Below are 19,746 nucleotides of genomic sequence, written 5' to 3'. Positions count from 1 at the left end.
TCCTGATTTTAGCAACTCTCTGCCATCTGTGTTTTGAGTGGATATGCCTTAAGCATATTGAGGTAGAGTAAAGGTAAAGGTGAAGGGACCCCTGGCCATTAGATCCAGTTGTGGCTGACTCTGGGGTGGCGGCACTCATCTCGCTTTATTGGCCGAGGGAGCTGGCGTACAGCTTCCGGGTCATGTGGCCAGCATGACTTAGCCGCTTCTGGCGAACCAGAGCAGCACACAGAAACGCCTTTTACCTTCCCGCCGGAGTGGTTCCTATTTATCTACTTGCACTTTGATGTGCTTTTGAACTGCTAGGTTGGCAGGAGCTGGGACCGAGCAACAGGAGCTCACCCCATCGCAGGGATTCAAACCGCCGACCTTCTGATCGGCAAGCCCTAGGCTCCATAGTTTAGATCACAGCGCCACTCGCTGTGTGAGGTAGAGTATGACAGTGCTAAATGTTCTTTCTTCCCTGCCCATCATTGGCACCAAAACACCAGCTCAGATAAGAAATTATCTACGCACCCCCCCCCCAAACTTGACAATCCACAGAATCCTTCTTTTGGTGGTGGGGATCTTGGGGGAGGGGGAATTGGGGCAGCTTTTCAGATCTTTCCTTCAGATGTTAAACTGTAATTTTGGCCCTGCTAAGAGCTGGATGTTGCAGTACAATATTGAGTGGAAGACTTTAGAGGTGCCTTCACATAGGTCATGTAAACAGGAAGTATGGTAAAGCTATTATTACAGAAAGGTAACAAGATCTGTCCTGTTACTGTCACACATAGGCTGTATCGCTTACATTCAGCTGAGTCTTCATTTGTATAAGAGAGCTTTATATATCTATCTGCCTATTGCTCTTGACGATTAATGAACTGAAATATTACAGCTATGACTAAGCAGTTCCCCCATGTGGTGGTGGTGTTGTTGTTCAAACTTTTAGCCTGAGTTATTTGGCAAGCCTAGAGCACAGTACAATACAGATCAGAAGCAAATTCTATAATCTATATCAGGTTCTAGGATATTATGGTAAAATAACTTAACAGAGTCAGCAGAAAATAAAATTTCTAGCTGTAGTCCAGTGCGCGCACACAGACTAGTATTGCCATGTTAGAATGTTAGAGCGGACGCTCTCTCCCGAAAACCTGAGTACTTGGAGGGGGAGGGAGCGGCGGAAGAAAGACACATCATCCCTGAGGACTACTGGGTTTGTGGGGCAGCATTGGTGGGGCAAAGAGAACTGGTAGAGGGTACTGAGAACGATGAATATGCCCAAGAAAAGCTTAGGGAACTCAGGGAAACAGGGGAGAACACAGGGGATTTTGAGGAAAAGAATGGAAAGCTGTATTACAAAGGGGCACTCTACATACCAGATGGGGAACTAAGAGGGCGAGTGCTCAAACAGTTACACGATAACCCCACGGCGGGGCACTTCGGGCAGCACAAGACCATGTGGTTGGTTACCAGAGAGTTTTGGTGGCCCAAGGTGAGGGAAGACGTGCGGGAGTATGTCCGGGGGTGCGACAGGTGCCAGAGAGCTAAAGGAGAGAGGCTGGCGCCAGCGGGGTTATTAGAACCCTTACCCACACCAGAAAGGCCATGGGAGATGGTATCCATAGATTTTATGACAGATCTACCGAAATCCAAAGGGAAAACAGCTGTAATGGTGGTAGTAGATCTACTAACTAAGATGTGCCACTTTATAGCTTGTTCACACGCAGTCACAGCGGAAGAAACCGCAAGGTTGTTTGTAAGGCATATTTTCAGGTTGCATGGCGCCCCCTTGAGGGTTGTGAGTGACCGAGGGAAACAATTTACTTCCAGGTTCTGGAGGAAGCTAATGAGCTTGCTGCACGTGGAGGTAAGTTTTTCCACCGCCAGACACCCAGAAACAAATGGGCAGGCCGAAAGGGCAAACGGGGTTTTGCAACAATACCTGAGGTGCTATGTAAAAGACAGAGAAAATGATTGGGTAGATAAGTTACCTCTGGCAGAATTTGCCTACAACAACGCGGAGAACGTGTCCACAGGGATGAGTCCCTTTCTGGCCAATTATGGGTGTCACCCCCGAGCATTTCCAGGAGAAGGAGGGGAGAGCTGGAATGTACCGGCGGCGGAACATTTTGTGGAAGAGATGGAAGCAATCCATCGGCAGCTCCAACTCAACTTGGAGAAAGCCAAGGAAGAATATAAGAAGCAAGCAGGCAGAAATAGAAGGGAAGGTGAAACCATAAGGGTGGGAAACCGGGTGTGGCTATCCACCCAAGGGCTGCCGTTCAAGGGAGGATGTAAGAAATTGAGACCCAAACGGTTGGGACCCTTTGAGGTCATACAACAGGTTAACCCAGTAGCATTTAAACTCAGATTGCCCAGTCACATGAAACTGCACCCAGTATTTCACAGATCATTACTGTCGCCGTACCGAGAGGGACGGGAGTGGGGGGAACGTGAGAGGGAGGTCACCCAAACACCCGTCATAGAAGAGAGAGAACGCAACATGGAAGTGGCAGGAATCATCGATTCCAGGTGGAAGGGGAATCAGGTGGAATACTTGGTAGAATGGGAGGGGGAGGAAGAGTCAGAAAACACGTGGGTGCCGGCAGAAGAAGTCCATGACGAGGTTTTAATAGAAACGTTCCATCGGCGTTTCCCAAGAAAACCGCAGCCTGTGGCGCGATTTAGGAGGGAACACTTCGGAACCACCGATGAGGAAGGGGTGTTTGAAGGGTTCCCAGAGTCAGGGGTTGAGGAAGCAGCATACTCAGACGAAGAAGAGGAAGAAGGGGAAGGAGACGGAAGGCAGTGGCTAGAAGTGTTTGAATCCTCTGATGACGAGGAGAGCTCCTTCCGAGGCTTTCCAGCCTCACCGCCTGCAAGAGAGGAGGCGGGAGGAGGGGGGCCTGGGGGGGAGGTGGATGTCAGGAAATTGCCATCGGAAGAACAGGTGGCGGTAGGGCTCCAGGAGAATAGGAGAGACTCTGCAGCAGAAGAGGGAACCAGTAGGGGGGGAGCAGGAGCTCCAAGGGGAAGGGAATCGGAGGAGAGGCTCTGGGACACTTCCAGTGAAAACAGTGGAGAGGTATCAAGGCCCCCTTTAGGAACCCCCACCCCTCGCCGGAAACGGTCACGCAGGGAATCCAGGAGACGTGTTTCCGTTAAGCAGCTTTTATGCTGGAAGCGTTTCCGCAGGCACCCACTGTCGGATTCTACCAGCGACTGACGGAGCCATGTCAAAGGGCTCCGCTCAAGGCAGAGCTTTGCTACGCTGAGCAAACTCTGAGGGACCAACCCTTTTACGCACAAGTAGCTCATTGTCCCATCATAGGTATGTTCAACAAATTCTGTTTTTGATGCATCATATTCTTTCTGTGCCTGTTGTCTTGTGCTGGTCCCAATAAGGAGAGCGTAATTCATGATGGAGCAAGGCAAACACCATGGATAGCTCTGTCTGAGCAAATTGTTCCAACAAAAATGGATTGAGGCCTTTAGGAATCTGTCTCTTGCCCAGCCTTCCCCATTCCTTCCACACCTTGTTGAACTCTTAACTCCCATAAACCCCAGCCAGTAGGGACAATGGGAATTGTAGTCTAATAACATCTGGATGGCCTGAGGTTGTTGAAGGCTGTTCACCTGTTCAGCCTACCTGTCTTAAGTCCCAATACCTTGCTTAAAGAAGACTTTAAGAGGGCCAGAAGCCTGGCCTGGGCACAGGGGTTTTCTTTCTCTATTTTGGGGTCTTCTGCCAGGCATGCTGTTTGGCAGGCATGGTAGTGAAGGAGCCACTTGGCTCCTCAAGCTCAAGGTAAGTTTCTCATGGGGGCCTGGGTTTGGTGGGCTTTGGTTTGGTGGCCTCACAGTTTTAGGAGCCTGACCCACCACTACAGCCCGTGTCATAGCAGCCTTAGATCCAGCCAGGCTGTCGTCTTCTTCTGACTCTGAGCTTGAGGTTTGGGCTATGGCAGCTACAGTAGGACCAAAACGATTGCCTTCTAAAAAAAAACTTATGGAGAGTAATAGCAATTTCCTGTGCAGTGTTGGGAAGGCTTACGTAATGAGTTAAGAACCTCTTTGGGGCAGAATACAAATTACTCCTGGTTGGAGCCTCCGGTGAGATTTGAGAGAAGATGGCAAGCGTTAAATTTTCTTTGTTGGACAGCTTTTCAATAAAATATAGGATTAAGGATTGTGCTTTATATATTACTGTCCTTTGCAAGAGAGGCTGATGGGTAAGAAGTTCACTCCTAAAATGAGCAGAGTGATAATTCTAGGGATATATATATATTGACAGAGCTGCCATCAGAAATACAGACAAATTGTTCCCTGCTTGCTAAGAAAGGTTGACTCCCTTGCCTTGAAACATTCCCTTCTGCATTTTCATTTATTGTTATCTTGGATAGCCTAGTAAAATCTAAGCCCTGAGTAAGTCCACCCCCCCCACCCAGTATTTTTAGGCTTATAGAGCTTTGGTGGAAAAAGCAGATATCTGTGACATTCCAGATGGAAACTCAGCTACTTCACTAATCCAAAGATGGCCAAATTTTACACAGCTCAATATACATAAGAGATTGTCAGATGAAATATGTTTAACTTGCCTTGGGAGGCCTCCTTACCTTCATCACATGAAGAATGGGGAGCCAGCTCCAGAAATAGGGTGATTACTAGGCTAGATAGACCACAGATTTATCGTCAGGTTTTCTCACAATAAGAACATAAGATGAACTGCTGGACCAGGCCAATGGCCTATCCAGTCCAGCACCTGTTCTCACAAGAGCCAACCAGATGATGAAGAAGAAGAGTTTGGATTTGATACCCCGCTTTATCACTTCCCTAAGGAGTCTCAAAGCGGCTAACATTCTCCTTTCCCTTCCTTCCCCACAACAAACACTCTGTGAGGTGAGTGGGGCTGAGAGACTTCAGAAAAGTGTGACTGGCCCAAGGTCAGCTGCATGTGGAGGGGCGGAGAAGCGAACCCGGTTCCCCAGATTACGAGTCTACTGCTCTTAACCACTACACCACACTGGCTCTGCTTGAAGGAAGCCTGTAAGATGGACATGAGCACAACAGCATTCTGCCAACCTGCACAAACAGATGTGATTAAGAGGCATGCTGCCTCTTAACAAAATGTTTTCAGCATACTGTAAAAAGCTCTCTAAAAAGGCACATTGTCACGATCAGTGTTGCATTAATCTTGTAAGGTGCTAAGGACCTGGTACTGAGAATCAACACAGTAGCTGAACTCCCTGCATTCAAGGATCCATTGAAATCGCTAACAATCAGGACTTATTGAAGATCAATCTGATAAGACATGAATGTGTTATAATTCACAATCTCTAAATGAATTGAGGGTGGGGGTGGGATGCTTCAAGCTCATGCTGCTTGATGTTGATCTTTCTGCTTTGACATAAAATAGCTGTTATGGAGAATGTGTGTTGACTATCAGAAGTGGCTTGTGAGGGGGATTTGAATGAGAAAGGCAGCCGCGCTAATGGAATGAAGCTTTTTCAGTCATATCTGAATGAGGCAAACGTGCTTTGTGCAAGTGAACTTGGCTCACTAAAGCCAGGAATTTAAACACACAGGGGTTCTGGGCAGGCACAGTGAAGAGGTATTTATTTTGCCTTTAGAGTTAAGAGCTGTACTTTGCTTTATTCTTTATTCAAGATAACTGTTGGGGAATGATGATAACAAATGCATTTGGCTTCCTAAACTTACATGATTTGTATACATGTGTCATGGAGGAGGTGGAACTTGTTCATTTTAAGCCAGATCTCTCTCTCTCTCTTTCTCTCTCTCTCTCTCTCTCTCTCTCGTTTACTGAAGATGAATTCGCACATGGAGGAAGTGAGAAGACAGTTCAGTCAGTCACCAGTTCACAGGGAGAACTGGAGTCAAGAGTTGAAAAGTAGCAAATCAGAGAAAGGGAAAAGGCACGGTCCAAAAAGGCCAGTGGTTGGGCTCTGAGCCTGGTAAACATGGATCCAAGAAGCTGGAGGTAGAGGACATTGGAGATGGGTTGATGAATCAGATGTCAGATTAGGTGACTGGGATCAAGAAGGCCAGCTGGTTAAGGATGGGTTTGTGGTCCAAGGCAATGCTAAAGCTTATTTGTCACCTTTGTGTATCCACAAGTTGCCCAGATAGATGCTTTGAGAGTTCTTAGATAGATAAGGCTGGAAGGATCCCTAATGGCTCTCCAGGCTACCTGATTCCTCTTGGGCCGACTGCCATTGGCAGGACACACTGAGGGACAGCAAGGCTCAGGCCAGCCAACCTCTCTCCCTGTAAACTGTCCCTGTGGCACAAGGAGTTAAGAACCTGGGCCCTGCTGCCAGATTTTGTAGTAGGCACATGCATAGATAGGTGACAAGGGACAGGGCAAGTGTAGATGCAGGGCAGGAAAGGGGAAACACAGACATCTCTAAAAGATTCTTGGCTGAAGCAAAGATCTGGGTTAAGCCCAACCTTTTGCCTCCTGTTCCCCCTCCCAGGCTCCCCCCAAATTTCTCTGAACGTCTTCCTTTGCAGTTGTGTGTGTGTGCAAATGTCCTCTTTTGCAGTTCTGTGTGTATTTGCTGCTTTCTTGAATTGGTACAGCAGCCACGTGATTTCTCTCGTCTTGTGCGGCATGGAGTATCATGCAGTCTATCTGTCGTATATTCTATGTGCAAAGCCAGAACATGAACGAAGCCTCACCAAGTAGCCACACATGCCCTCGATGTTGCAGACCGTGACTAGCTCTGCCCTTGCACCTGCACGTATAGCGCATGCATCGGCAGCAAGGGAGCCTTGTGTAAAATTCTGCCATGCACTCTGAAGCCTTGGTTGCTCAGGTTCCCAAATCACTTGGATGCCTTCATGCACAGCACCCTCCTTGCAGACATTTGCACTGTGCACACAGGTGCCAGGGATGCGGGGAGGGTAATCAACATGTGCAATGGCAGGGCTGCGGCTACTCGTTGGTCTAATGTGTGGTTATGCATCTGAATGGGCCTGATGGCACTATCCTTGCAGTGCAGACACTTAAAGGGCAGCATAACAGTCTTTTAAAAGATCTGCTTAATATAACTTGGCATTTGGCCTTCTGTGTTGTGCACCATTTCCAGAGAAATAATGTACTTAAAGCCGTGAGATTCTGCATCCATTGAATGGGGACTTTTATGCCGAGCCAAAATCTATCTTCACTTTTTATTTGGCTTCTTCTAGATGCTTTCTGGATGAACTGCTGGGTCACAGACAAGGATGTGATGCAGATTGTGGCTTGGGGTACATTAGGAGTGGATTACAACAGAATTCAGCTCTGGGAAGATTTTAAAGGCTAGTGTTTGGCAGCAGCTATTCTCTGTTCTCCAGAGCTGCTCTCTCTGCTACTTAAAGAGTGTCGGTAAAAATATAGAATTGAAAGCAAATAAAAACATTTGGAGGCATGGAACAGCTCTGAAATGGGCAGGCAAAAAACAAAATAGGATTGTCATTTTCTGAGCAGCTCTGGTATGTTATTTGTTTGAAATTACCGTATTTTTCGCTCTATAACACGCACCCGACCATAACACGCACGTAGGTTTTAGAGGAGGAAAATCCGTAGGCATGCCACCTGTAGGCATTTCCTCCATAACACGCACAGACATTTCCCCTTACTTTCGAGGAGGAAAAAAGTGAGTGTTATGGTGCAAAAAATACGGTAGATCACAACATATAACAAAAGTGTCACACATATGTATATGAACTTGGGTATTTTTGAAGTAATCAGTTAAGAATGTTGTTGAAGCTTTACGCTTACGTTTTAATGGTCATGTTAAGAACATTTCTATGAACTATATTATTTCATAATTATTTGCATTTCCTGTGATCTATAGCAACTCTGTGCAAATTGCTCTTCCTTCCTTCCTTCTTGCCTCCCTTTACTGTCCCATGAGGTAGAACGTTATTCTTGCTTTTGCAGATGGGAACTGAGACTGAGAGATAGTCACTCACCCGAGGCCACTCAGTGAGTATTAGATTCACTTTGCATGCATGCTGTGCATTCCGGGAAGCGTTGAGCTGTGCTTGTTTAGGATCCATGGCTAAAACCATTGTTTCCGTAAACAAATAGGTTTTAGCTGATGGACTGAAGAGAGAATACAGCACCAGCAAAAGGCAGAGACCAGCATCACCAAAAGTGTGTGATCATATTCAATGTTTTGCTAAAAACAACAACAACAAGCACTTGTGGGTAGCCTAATAAGGAACTGGGGCAACTTCATGTGGGGAGAGGGCAAAACCTTTATGCCGTGTCTGAGACCCACCAAAATCACACGCACAGCTGCTATTATTTGCTATGGCAGAGAAGTGGTTATTGCAACCAACAGCAGTTCCCCTCATGGGATAAATAGCAGCTGAGTGCTGGCATGGGGAGCATGGCCAGTCCAAGACATTTTGCTGCCTGAAGTGAACTGGCCCCCTGTGGCAATTCTTTATCCAGCAGTGAAATCTTCCTTTCACGCTGATAATTGGGCAGTATCCTTCACCACCCTTGCGGGCAGCAGAGCTCACTTAAGGGGCACAAGGTAATGTGACACTCCCAACTCTGCCCTCGAGCATCTTGCTGCTTCTCCCAGCTCTCTCTAGTCTCCCGTGTGAGGCAGCTACTTCACTCTGCCTAACGGTAGGGCCGGTTGTGCCAGGATGTTGGGGATTTTTCACTAGGATTGCAGCACAGAGGGAAGGGGTGTGAAAACCTCCCTCCCTGCATCTCACAGCCCGAAACCTAATTTCCTCTTCCTCCACACCCAGTTGCTATTGGGGGACAAAAAGGTGTGGGGAACCTTTTGGCCCTCCAGATGTTGCTGAACTACAACTCCCATCATCCCTGGCCATTGGCCATGTTTGTTGGAAATAATGGGAGTTGCAGTTTAGCAACAACTGGGGAGGCCAAAAGGTTCCCACCCCTAAATTAAAGCAAACAAGAGACATTGAATGTGATCGCCAATATAATGCAATGTTTAGTTTGCCCTACTATGTCTCCAGTAAAAACAGCCTCTTTGCTATTTTGTAGAAATTTTTATTTTCCTATTGTTTACCTTGACTGACTTAACCCTTATGTTGCTTCTTGTATCCCCTCCACCATCAGTGTGTTTTCAACCTTTCAGACCTACAAATACATTATCACAAAAGTTAATGTTCGTGGTTTTTGTCGTTGTTGACTTTCTCCTCCCTGCTCTACACCAGGAAAGATAAAAGTAGTCAGCATGCGGCAACTTCCAGCCTTGCAACTATAAGCTCTGCATGAAATTGCATGTCATTAAGTTTGGATACAGATAGGTGTGACAACCTAATTGAGTGCAAGGAGGTTTAAAGAACGCCTTACTGTAGTGACTTATCGGCATAAGCAACAAGAGCAGCTTAACTGTTGGGGAGGACACAGAGAGGAGTTAATAATGCCTATCAGCTGCTTCTGCCTTGGGCTATAAGATAACTTAGAATGAAATAAAGTAGAACTCCCACCTCTCCTCTCTTGAACTGCTGTGATTGGAGCTGCTGAAACAGAGCTAAGTCACTTCAGAGCTTCTTTTGCAGTTTGGCAGCAGGGGTGGTTTTCTGAAATGTGCCTTGGGTGGTTGTACCCCTTTCACAAATGCCTACATGATCATAAGCAACTCCTTTTATTTGGTATTGCTACTATTCGCACAGGGACACGGGTGGCACGGTGGTCTAAACCACAGAGCCTCTTGGGCTTGCCGATCAGAAGGTCAGCGGTTCGAATCCCTGCGACTGAGTGAGCTCCCGTTGCTCGGTCCCAGCTCCTGCCAACCTAGCAGTTCAAAAGCACACCAGTGCTAGTAGATAAATAGGTATCACTCCGGCAGGAAGGTAAACAGCGTTTCCGTGCGCTGCTCTGGTTTCAGTGTTCCATTGTGCCAGAAGCGGCTTAGTCATGCTGGCCACATGACCGGAAAAACTCTCTGCAGACAAATGCCTGCTCCCTTGGCCTGTAAAGCAAGATAAGTGCTGCAACCCCAGAGTGGTCTGCGACTGGACTTAACTATCAAGGGTCCTTTACCTTTACCTTTTTACTATTCACACAACAGCAGAAACCAAAGTCCAGTCCAGTGCAAAAGCACATAATGGTGAGTTGTGTTCTTAGATCTGTGCAGGGAGGGAAACAACAACAACTTGGGATGAGTCATTGGTGCATCAAGTCCAGATTGACCCTGGTGTGAGGCCTTGCGCCAGTCAGGTGTGGGCAGAGAGGAGACTTGCATTCTGCCACACAAGGAAGTGGCCGAGTTAACTGGAATTCTGGGCACATCTCCAGGACCCACTTGCCCTTCCTCATGCATGGGACAACGTTGCCACCGTGAAACGTGAGTTTGGGCTCCAAACCAATACATTATCCAGTGCCGAGCCATAGAGGTCTTCAGCATAAATGTGAACAGGCTGCACTTGGGGATGGTTCAGTGGCTGGTGAAACTGGATGCCTGGTCCTCATGCCAGCAAGTGCCCGTCACAATTTCTACATGCACAAGTGAACAGCCATCATTCAGTCTCATGGGATGATAGGAAGCAGACAATTGGTCCATCTAGCTCAGTATGTCTACACTCTATCAGTGGTCCTCTAGGGTCTCAGACATCACCTGCTACTTGGACCCTTTTAACTAGAGGTGCCAGGGATTGACTCTAAGACCATCGTCATAGAAAGCACATGCCCTGCCACTGAGCTATGGCCCAAATCTATCTCCAGAGGAAGGGGAATTGAGGGCTCCCTACTCCTGACATTCAGCAGTTGGGCTTCTTCTGGCAAAAAAGGGAGTGGTGGTGCATCTTTGTGCATCTGTGCACAGTTCATTCGCCCAAATCCTGCAGCATTCTTGCCCTTTCTTTGCTTCCTCCAACGGCACTTGCGTAAAAATGTCATAAGGTACTATGCAACATAAAATCACAAGACCACAGTAACATCCGAAAACAGCAACAATAAGGCCACTAGCTTCTCTCTGTAAAGATTGCGCTTTAATCTTGTGCATTATGATTTTTTAATGCATTGATTCCGGCCCCTAAGCATTGAAAGAAAAACAACAACATTCGGTTCTAAACAGGATTATGTGCTTTCTGCATTACACCAGCAACCATGCAGTGCATAATGATTTTGAAAAAGTAGAGAGAGAAATGACATTAATATAGATTTCACTGTTCCCTTCTTGGAATACCAGAACAGAAAAAACAGCCATAAATATAGAGAAAGGCACTGATTTTTCATGCCTTGATATTATGTATTATTTTTAGGACACTCTTTACTATGAGACTGTGGGTTACAGTGTTCTACATTACTGCAGAAAGCCATTAGAGTAATTGATATACTTGGAGTTCATATTGGATATGCATCCCATAACCTCGGCTGAATTCTAGGCTACGTCATTCTCTTAAGAATGTCTTGAAATACGGTGTCCAGAACTCTTTCCCCTGCCAGATAAATGTTACTATGAGGTCACCTTGAGGACAACCATGTAGGACAAGTTGCCCCCAATCTACACAGTGCATTCAAACTGTTGTGCACGATGAAACCATAACTGGAGCTAACCATGGTTAGCATCGGTGCACGTGTAGCACTAAACTGTAGTTAACGCCAACAAAGGAAGGGAAGAGGGAATTTGCTCTGCAATTAGGTAGAGTGAGGCAGCTGCCACAGGAAGCAGATTTGGAATGTTGCGACAGGGCCGGAAATGGTACGTTGCTTAATTTGTAATTAAGGACTTGTGGGGTTTTCTGCTTTAGGAACCAAAATAAATTGGCAAGCTTTGGGTACTAGAAACTTTGACCTTGGTGGAGGTGTGGGCACCATTTTGTGCTCTGCCTCTGACAGAACAATGCCTTGGCCTGACGCTGGCTCCAGAGAGGAGGGAACACATGTTCCCAGCGTCTGATCAGCTAGCTATGGTTTTAGGGATCCAGCATTCCACTGGCACTAGACCTGTATATCCTGTTTAGATTTTCACATTGCCGTTAACTAGGTAGGGATGCATCTTAAATGAAAAGACCTGTCTTTCAAACTATGCATGCACCCACCAGCAAAGTGCCCTTCAAGTGCGATACTTTCAGTGTGAGGCTCCAAAATGCATACATTAGATAGAGCTATAGGACCCATTTTAATTCCCGAGGCACATTATTTTTTCATGAGCCTTGGAGGACTAGACAGTGAATGTAAACAGCCTGTGAACTGGATTCCAGTTGCCTCCCCCATCACAGAAAAGTCAACGCTACTTTATTTAAAGAATGCAAATAATGAAATGTATTCCCCCTTCCCAATGTCAGTGGTTAGATTTACTGCACAGGGGTTTGGAGGCTTCAGAGGTATTCATTTCAGGAAAGAAGGCTCTTGAACAGAATAATACATCTTTCTGCATAAGCTTCCCTTCTGATCTCTCTGCGGTGAGGACTGAGCAATACATCTCTTAACTTGTTTGCAAAGTGAAATATACTTTTCAGGCTTCTGTCATTACCTCTGCTGTGCGGTTGGTGGCTATTTTCTGTTTATTTCAGGGATTGCGGAATGTTGTGATCATTACCATAAAGGATCTTTTATGCGTTGCTCTAACGAGTTTTGAGCGTTGTATGTAGGTTGGTTTGCAAATGTAATTGTGCAGTTCTGAGTGCTGGCAAAACAGCACTGGGAGGCAGAGACTGACAGCAGTAGAATTTGAGATGACAAAGTAGCAGAATATATAGCACTAGCAGGCTCATACCCATCATGACTTGGGAATTCTAAGAAACAAACAGAAACATCTGTGCACTTTTTAAATCAATGGTTAAAATAAGTGCAGCATCGAAAGATTCAGTTCGCCATCTTGATTGAAAATCGTATTGAAAACTTGCTCATTGATCTCAGGGAACATCATGCTAAATCCAGTTACTGTCCTGCTTTGGAGAAAACCTGACCCAGCAGTCCCAAGTCTACTCACATGAACAATCCAAAGGTCTGGTCTGGTCACAGTCCAAAATCAAAACACAAGAGAGACAGTGCAGTCACCAGCCAGAAGATGGCTCAATACTGTTGTTCCAGCACACTCTGGAGATGTTTAACCATGAACTTTCATTGCCCCACCCAGAGCACAGCTGCAGGCTTTCTGGATTGCCTGAGTAACCCCTTGCTCCTGAGGAGCCCTTGTTCTTCGGATCAGCAGTCTTGCATCTGGCTGGGCCTGAAGTGACAGCGGGACTCTGTGGCAGTTCAGGCCCCACCTCTGATTCTCTGCAGAGTTGCTCTATGCCTTCTGAAATAAGTTGTAGTGTTGTGACCTGAAAGCCTTTGATCCTGCTGCTCTGTCTCACTGCCCACTGACACAGCCTGTAATGATTGCTTTGGGGAGCAGCAGTTCCTCTGAAGAGGATTCCTCCAGCAGGGGCATGACAATTGTGATACCTTAAAAGATGTCCAAATGCATGCAGCTTTGAAAGGTTCAGTCCACCATCTTGATTCAAAAAGGCACCCAGTGGTATCCAAACCAAAACTAGAACCTGCTCCTTGATCTCAGGAACCATCGTGTGAAATCTGGTTAAAATAGTGTTTGATGGTAGTGTTTGATGGAACTTAGACAAAAAAAAAACTGCTGCTCCATCTTAGAAACCCAAGTTGGAGGCGGTATCTGAAGGGGAGTCTGAATGCATAGAAAACAGATAGACAAACAGACAGACATCTTTCCAAATATATAGGTATAGAAAATGCAAGGCTTTCCTGACATGCTCAAGAATGCATGAGAACACTAAGGTAAGCCAACACCCCCATTTGGTCCTGAAAATTGCAATAATAATAATAATAATGCTGGATGACTGTTCCACCCACTCCACCTCTTTCGTAGGAGATGAAGCTGTGGTGTTTGCCCACTCATTATGGAGATGTTGTACTGTGGGAGAGAGAGAAAGGGTTAATAGGCTGACCAATAAGAAAGCCCAGGGGCGGAGCCTAACTGTGCTTAAGGCTCTACACAGGGGTTTGGGCAGTTAGTTTCGGTTGGTTGGGAGGCATAGGAGTCAGAGTGAGTTAGAGACAGAGGGGAGACAGAGAGAGTGAATCAGATTACAGTGTTTCAAAGCATTTAAAACTTGTTTGTGTTCACAATAAACTTGAATCTTTGTTAATATGTTACAACCTGACTGGGTCTGAATATATTACTGGGGAAACCTGGTTAGTGACAGTGGAAGAGAAAAGTCGTGGTGGTGCAGGGTCAATAGATTTAGAAGTGAGCTGATTGTGCTAGATCACTTAATAGGATTGGACGCGATAATTTTTGTCATTTTCAACATGCAGTTTAGAGACAACTTCCCTAGTGGTGCTCAGTTACAACACTTTTCGGTGTCTGTTTTTGGCCATCAGCTTCGGGTGCCTCAGCATCTCCTATATTGGTGAGGAAATAACGGGATCTTTACAGAAAGTTAAACCTGTTTATAAATGTTTATTGGAATGCTGTAAACCAGAGGTTTGGGGCCATAGAGATGAATGGAATAGTGTTTCCTAAGCCTCTCCCCCTATAGGCAACTGGGAAATTGCCGTGGGTCTTGGTGGACCACTTAAAGATCTTTCTGCCTGTTGCAGCAATTGTAATGCCATGGAATTCAAAGCGCAATGCAATAAAAGGCAATGTAAGAAATAAAAGAAGCAATAAAAATGCAATTTAAAAATCAATATAAATATTCAGTGGGATAGATGTGTGACCTTTCATTTTCAACCACAAATTCGCAGACACACCAAAGAGTCCTGAATGAAGCTTGTGAGCCTCTGGTGGTCCACAGACTACAGCTTGAGAACCTCTGGTATAGGGAACACTCAGCTCGATCAATGGGGAGTTGCTTCAGTGTCTACATGCAGTGTTTCTTTAGACTTAAAAATGCCAATGATTCAACGGAAATGGTTTTTCCAGACCTGTTCTGACTCAGCAGTGCCTTCACAGGAAAGAATGCCGGAGGCACATGATGTAGGTGTGCCCTAAACTTTCTGGTTAGAGGTTGTTGTTCATATTAACTGTGTGTGGGTTTTTTTGGGAGGGGAACCCTTGATATTTACAGATGCTCACATACTTTTAAATTATATTTGGGTGATGTGGGAATTAACAGATGGACAACGAAATTGGATCCTGCAAGCTGTTATTGTTGCGAAGAGACTTTTGAAGTGTGAGTTTGGAAGGGCAAACACCCACAATCTATCGCTTGGCGGTCTGAAGGTCTCACTGTCCTTTCTGCATTATCCAAATGAGACAGATGATTGCATCTGTTTGGGCATAAAGACTGCATATATATGTCTGTCAAGAGTGATTAACTCTTTTCGTTGTTGTTGTTAATGTGAGTTGCCACTGTTATTTTCTTTCTTTCTGTTATAGTTGCATTAAAAATAATAATAAGTGAAGGGGCAGTAGTGGATACACTGGCCAGGAACAGATAGACCATCTCAGGGAGGCAGGGATGGCCCCCAGTAAGGATACAGTGGTACATCAGGTTACATATGCTTCAGGTTACATACGCTTCAGGATACAGACTCCGCTAACCCCGAAATATTACCTCAGGTTAAGAACTTTGCTTTAGGATGAGAACAGAAATCATGCTCCGGCGGCAGCAGGAGGCCCCATTAGCTAAAGTGGTGCTTCAGGTTAAGAACAGTTTCAGGTTGAGAATGGACCTCCAGAATGAATTACCGTATTTTTCACTCTATAAGACGCACCAGGCCATAAGACACACCTAGTTTTTGGAGGAGGAAAACAAGAAAAAAATATTCTGAATCCCAGAAGCCAGAACAGCAAGAGGGATCACTGCACAGTGAAAGCAGCGATCCCTCTTGCTGTTCTGGCTTCTGGGATAGCTGCGCAGCTTGCATTTGCTCCATAAGACGCACACACATTTCCCCTTACTTTTTAGGAGGGAAAAAGTGAGTCTTATAGAGCAAAAAATACAGTAAGTACTTAACCCGGGGTACCACTGTATCATTGCTCAAGGCCTTCACAAAGGCTGGAGTCAGCCCTGAATAGATTGTAAATATGCACAGGTTTTGCAGGCTAGGTTTGAATTTCCTACAACTAAACCTTCTGTGTATATATTTGGAAAGAGGAACTTGAGGCAAAGATGTCCTTGAGCTTCCTATTATGCTGAGTGGACTTTTGGAGCTAAATTAAGCCAAACAAAAAAGGCTTTCTTTAGGATTTCAGGAGAGGGGATTGAATTGCACTTACTCGTGTGGGTTTGTTGTTCTAGGTCCCTATTTCTTCTGTGTTTTGTTTTGTGTGAGTAGCAAAAAAAGAGAGAGTTAACATTGCTGTCATTTTAGTTGCAAGGGACTTGTTGCAAATTAATTGGTAAGATGTAGAAAGTGCACAGAAATCACCATATTAACTTCCCCATATGAAAATATATAATGCAGTCCTCTGGATGTTTACTCTGAGGTCAGTTAGATTGATTTCAATAGGCCTTACATCCAGGTATGTATAGAACTGCAGCCATAATCTGCGCCACCCAGAATGACAGTGCGAGTTTGCAGTGCATACAGCGCTATAATAGCATCTTAAAAAGGACTGACCATTCACTACAGAATAGCCACACTATGTTCATTTATATGTCAGGATCAAAATATATATCTTTCACGTTCAGTTTCTGTCGCCCCCCCCTTTCCCCCCAGAACTCAGAAAACCTTAACTCTTTTAAGCACATTGGAACAGCTGCACAATTACCCCAATTGTATATAGCCTAATACCTTCTCTATGAGGAACACGGGTGGCGCTGTGGGTTAAACCACAGAGCCTAGGTCTTGCCGATCAGAAGGTCGGCGGTTCGAATCCCCGCGACGGGGTGAGCTCTCATTGCTCGGTCCCTGCTCCTGCCAACCTAGCAGTTTGAAAGCACATCAAAGTGCAAGTAAATAAACAGGTACCGCTCCAGCGGGAAGGTAAACAGTGTTTCCATGCGCTGCTCTGGTTCACCAGAAGCGGCTTAGTCATGCTGGCCACATGACCCGGAAGCTGTACGCCGGCTCTCTTGGCCAGTAAAGCGAGATGAGCGCCGCAACCCCAGAGTCAGCCACGACTGAACCTAATGGTCAGGGGTGTCTTTACCTTTACCTTTACCTTTACTAGCCATTTATAGCATGCGTAAAATTGCTATAGCCATTCCCTTCCCTTCTCTAGGAACCAGATCTATGACGTTATTTCTTCCATCCAACCCCCCAAAAATTGCATTTATAGTTCTCCTCTCACCCCGCCATCCAGCAGCATCTGAAGGACTAAAGGTTCCTTTCCCCTGGCAAGAGGATGGGAAAGGGGAGGTGCAAGTTTAAGCTATTGGAAAATGGTAGGAGGAAGGTCCAACTTGCCTTTGGGCAATGGACCATTGCTCAGTAGTAGACAATATGCAGTGAATGAGGAATGTCCTAGGCTCAGTCTGATATCTTGGAAGAGCCACTGCCTGTCAGAGTACAGATTGACAAATAGCCTTACCTGGTATAAAGCTATTTATACCTTTGACAAGTAGTGACAGTGGTTGTTACTGAGATTGTTTATATTTACATAATGAGAATGCTACTAAAAGATGTCCAGTTTTGTGCAGGAAGTGTTTTATTCTGACCAGATTTAAGTTTTGGCTGTGCACAGAATGTTTGCTCAGGCTAATGACGCCACATTAAACCTGCCACTATAGTTGCAGACCTCCCCATTTGGACAATTTATATTAAATTGGGGGCAGAGGCCTATTTGCACTTCCTGAGGCAAATTGTCGGTGTATATGCACAGCAGTTCTTCATTGCTACTTAGAGCTTTTAATTCCAGGCACCGGCTTCACGAAGACAATAAGTATTTACAGCACCAATAAGTCACTAAAAAATGAAAAAAAATCTACATAAAAATGTTTTCCTGTGGCATGATCGACAGAGGAAACAGAACCGGAAAATGTTCAGAAAAGTCTATCAACACATGCAGCAATACTAGGGTTCTAAGAGGAAGGGGGGAATCAAAGCCTGGGAAAAACATGGACTGCTACAAATACGTATTTTGAAGTCATGTGTTAGCAGGTTACCCGCTATAGTGATATGTAGAAAACCATTTCTTCATAGTTACAGACTTTTTATTTCATATCTGAGAGATAAAAAGTGAAATGGACCAAACTTGATCCATATCCAAAATCGGAATTTCAGAATTATGGAGTCTAAAATTACAGCTCTCTCTGCTGTAGAGCAGACCTCTATTGAAACTGAGAAGATTTAAAAGCTATGTTAGGTATGCCAGGAGGGTCTGCTGTTGAAAGGAGAGGAGGAGGAGGAGGACTGATCTAAGAATGAACAGAAAATCATTTCCTGGCTTTTTTCATTTTACCTTCTCTGGAACTTGGATAATTTTGGCCATCTTTTGGAGTATAGGAAAAAAATGGCCTCCCCAGTTTAGCCACCATGAATTTTGGGCACATTGATAAATCCAGTTTTTTGCGTTGTTTAATATTATTTTAATATTGTTGGATGGAAAGACTGGACTAGGCTCCTAACCCCTCCCTTATTTTATTATTACTATTATTATTCTTAATTTCATTTCTATACCACTTTATATTTTTAAGAGAAAAAGTGGTTTACAACTTACATTAAAACATTAAATAAAAAAATCCATAAGAAAACATTGAAGAAAGTCAAATATAAAAAGCAACATAATCAACAGGAAACTAAAATTTTATCTTAAAAGATTTCAAAATAAAACATTACAAAGGAGGTCAGGTACAGAATGCACACTCAATGCTCCAAACTTAACAAAAAAATCTTAACATTTCACAAGAAAATGTTACTAAAGGAAGTCAAACAGAAAATGCACATTTAAAACAACATGTGTTGTTAGCAAGAGTAAATAAAATGTTATCATAAGCATAGAACAGATCTACTCCTGTTGCTACTAATCATTGCAATGGTGGCTCATGGCAGTCTGTACTAAAAGGCAGCCAAGATTGTCTCTAGCTTCTTCATCAGCCTCAGATTTTGCAACTAGAGTCAGTTAGGGCCACACTGTCCCAGGCCAGTTGGGAAAAGGCCTACAAGGTACGGAGCAGGTCTTCCATGACTCACAGCCAAATATGAACTGACAATAAAGTTTAATTCAACATAGTGAGCCAAAATGGTTGGAGGAAGGGCTTAATTTCCTTCGTGGGCACAAATCACGCCACATATGAGATAAGCCAACAGGCACAAGGTCAGCCAAGCCAGTTGCTATGGCAATGGCCTGGGGCCATCTATATAAGTGATTAAGGTATGTCAGCTCGTTAGCCAGCCAGTGAATTGAGTTGGAGTCTGTGTTACATCTGGAGCAACAGAGGTGCTTTGTGCTTGTATATATACGTATCTGTATCTGCACAGCCCTACAGGCTGTATGTATATACAGTGGTACCTTGGGTTACATATGCTTCAGGTTACATACGCTTCAGGTTACAGACTCCGCTAACCCATAAATAGTACCTCGGGTTAAGAACTTTGCTTCAGGGTGAGAACAGAAATTGTGCTCCGGTGCATGGCAGCAGCAGGAAGCCCCATTAGCTAAAGTGGTGCTTCAGGTTAAGAACAGTTTCAGGTTAAGAATGGGCCTCCAGAACAAATTAAGTACTTAACCCGAGGTACCACTATATCAACATCCAGAACTGTATTGCGGAAGCCTACTCTTCTACAGCAGCAAACTATTTTGGACCTTAAGCTGCCTCTGTGTATTATAAATGGACCTGAGGGTAGCTTCCATTACGTGGGTATCTCACCCCTGATCCCTAACCAAAAATTCCCCCCCCTCCCCTATG

General features: G+C 44.9%; 1 protein-coding gene across 4 annotated transcripts in view; it reads left to right on the top strand.

Annotated features, from left to right (window-relative positions):
- OXR1 (oxidation resistance 1) overlaps window positions 1-19,746 on the top strand; it is a 191,295-nt gene that overhangs the window by 11,427 nt on the left and 160,122 nt on the right. For 3 of the 4 annotated variants that reach the window (XM_081918727.1, XM_081918729.1, XM_081918726.1), the window contains exon 2: window positions 7,928-7,972. The exons of the other annotated variant lie outside the window; for it this stretch is intronic. In XM_081918727.1, the coding sequence (XP_081774853.1) occupies window positions 7,928-7,972 (45 nt within the window). The remainder of the gene's footprint in view (window positions 1-7,927; window positions 7,973-19,746) is intronic. 4 annotated transcript variants of the gene reach the window in all.

Source organism: Podarcis melisellensis (assembly GCF_964234715.1).
Source record: "Podarcis melisellensis genome assembly, chromosome: 7".
Lineage (NCBI taxonomy): Eukaryota > Metazoa > Chordata > Lepidosauria > Squamata > Lacertidae > Podarcis > Podarcis melisellensis.
Note: the sequence above shows the minus strand (reverse complement) of the source record. Positions and strands in the feature narration are given on the sequence as shown.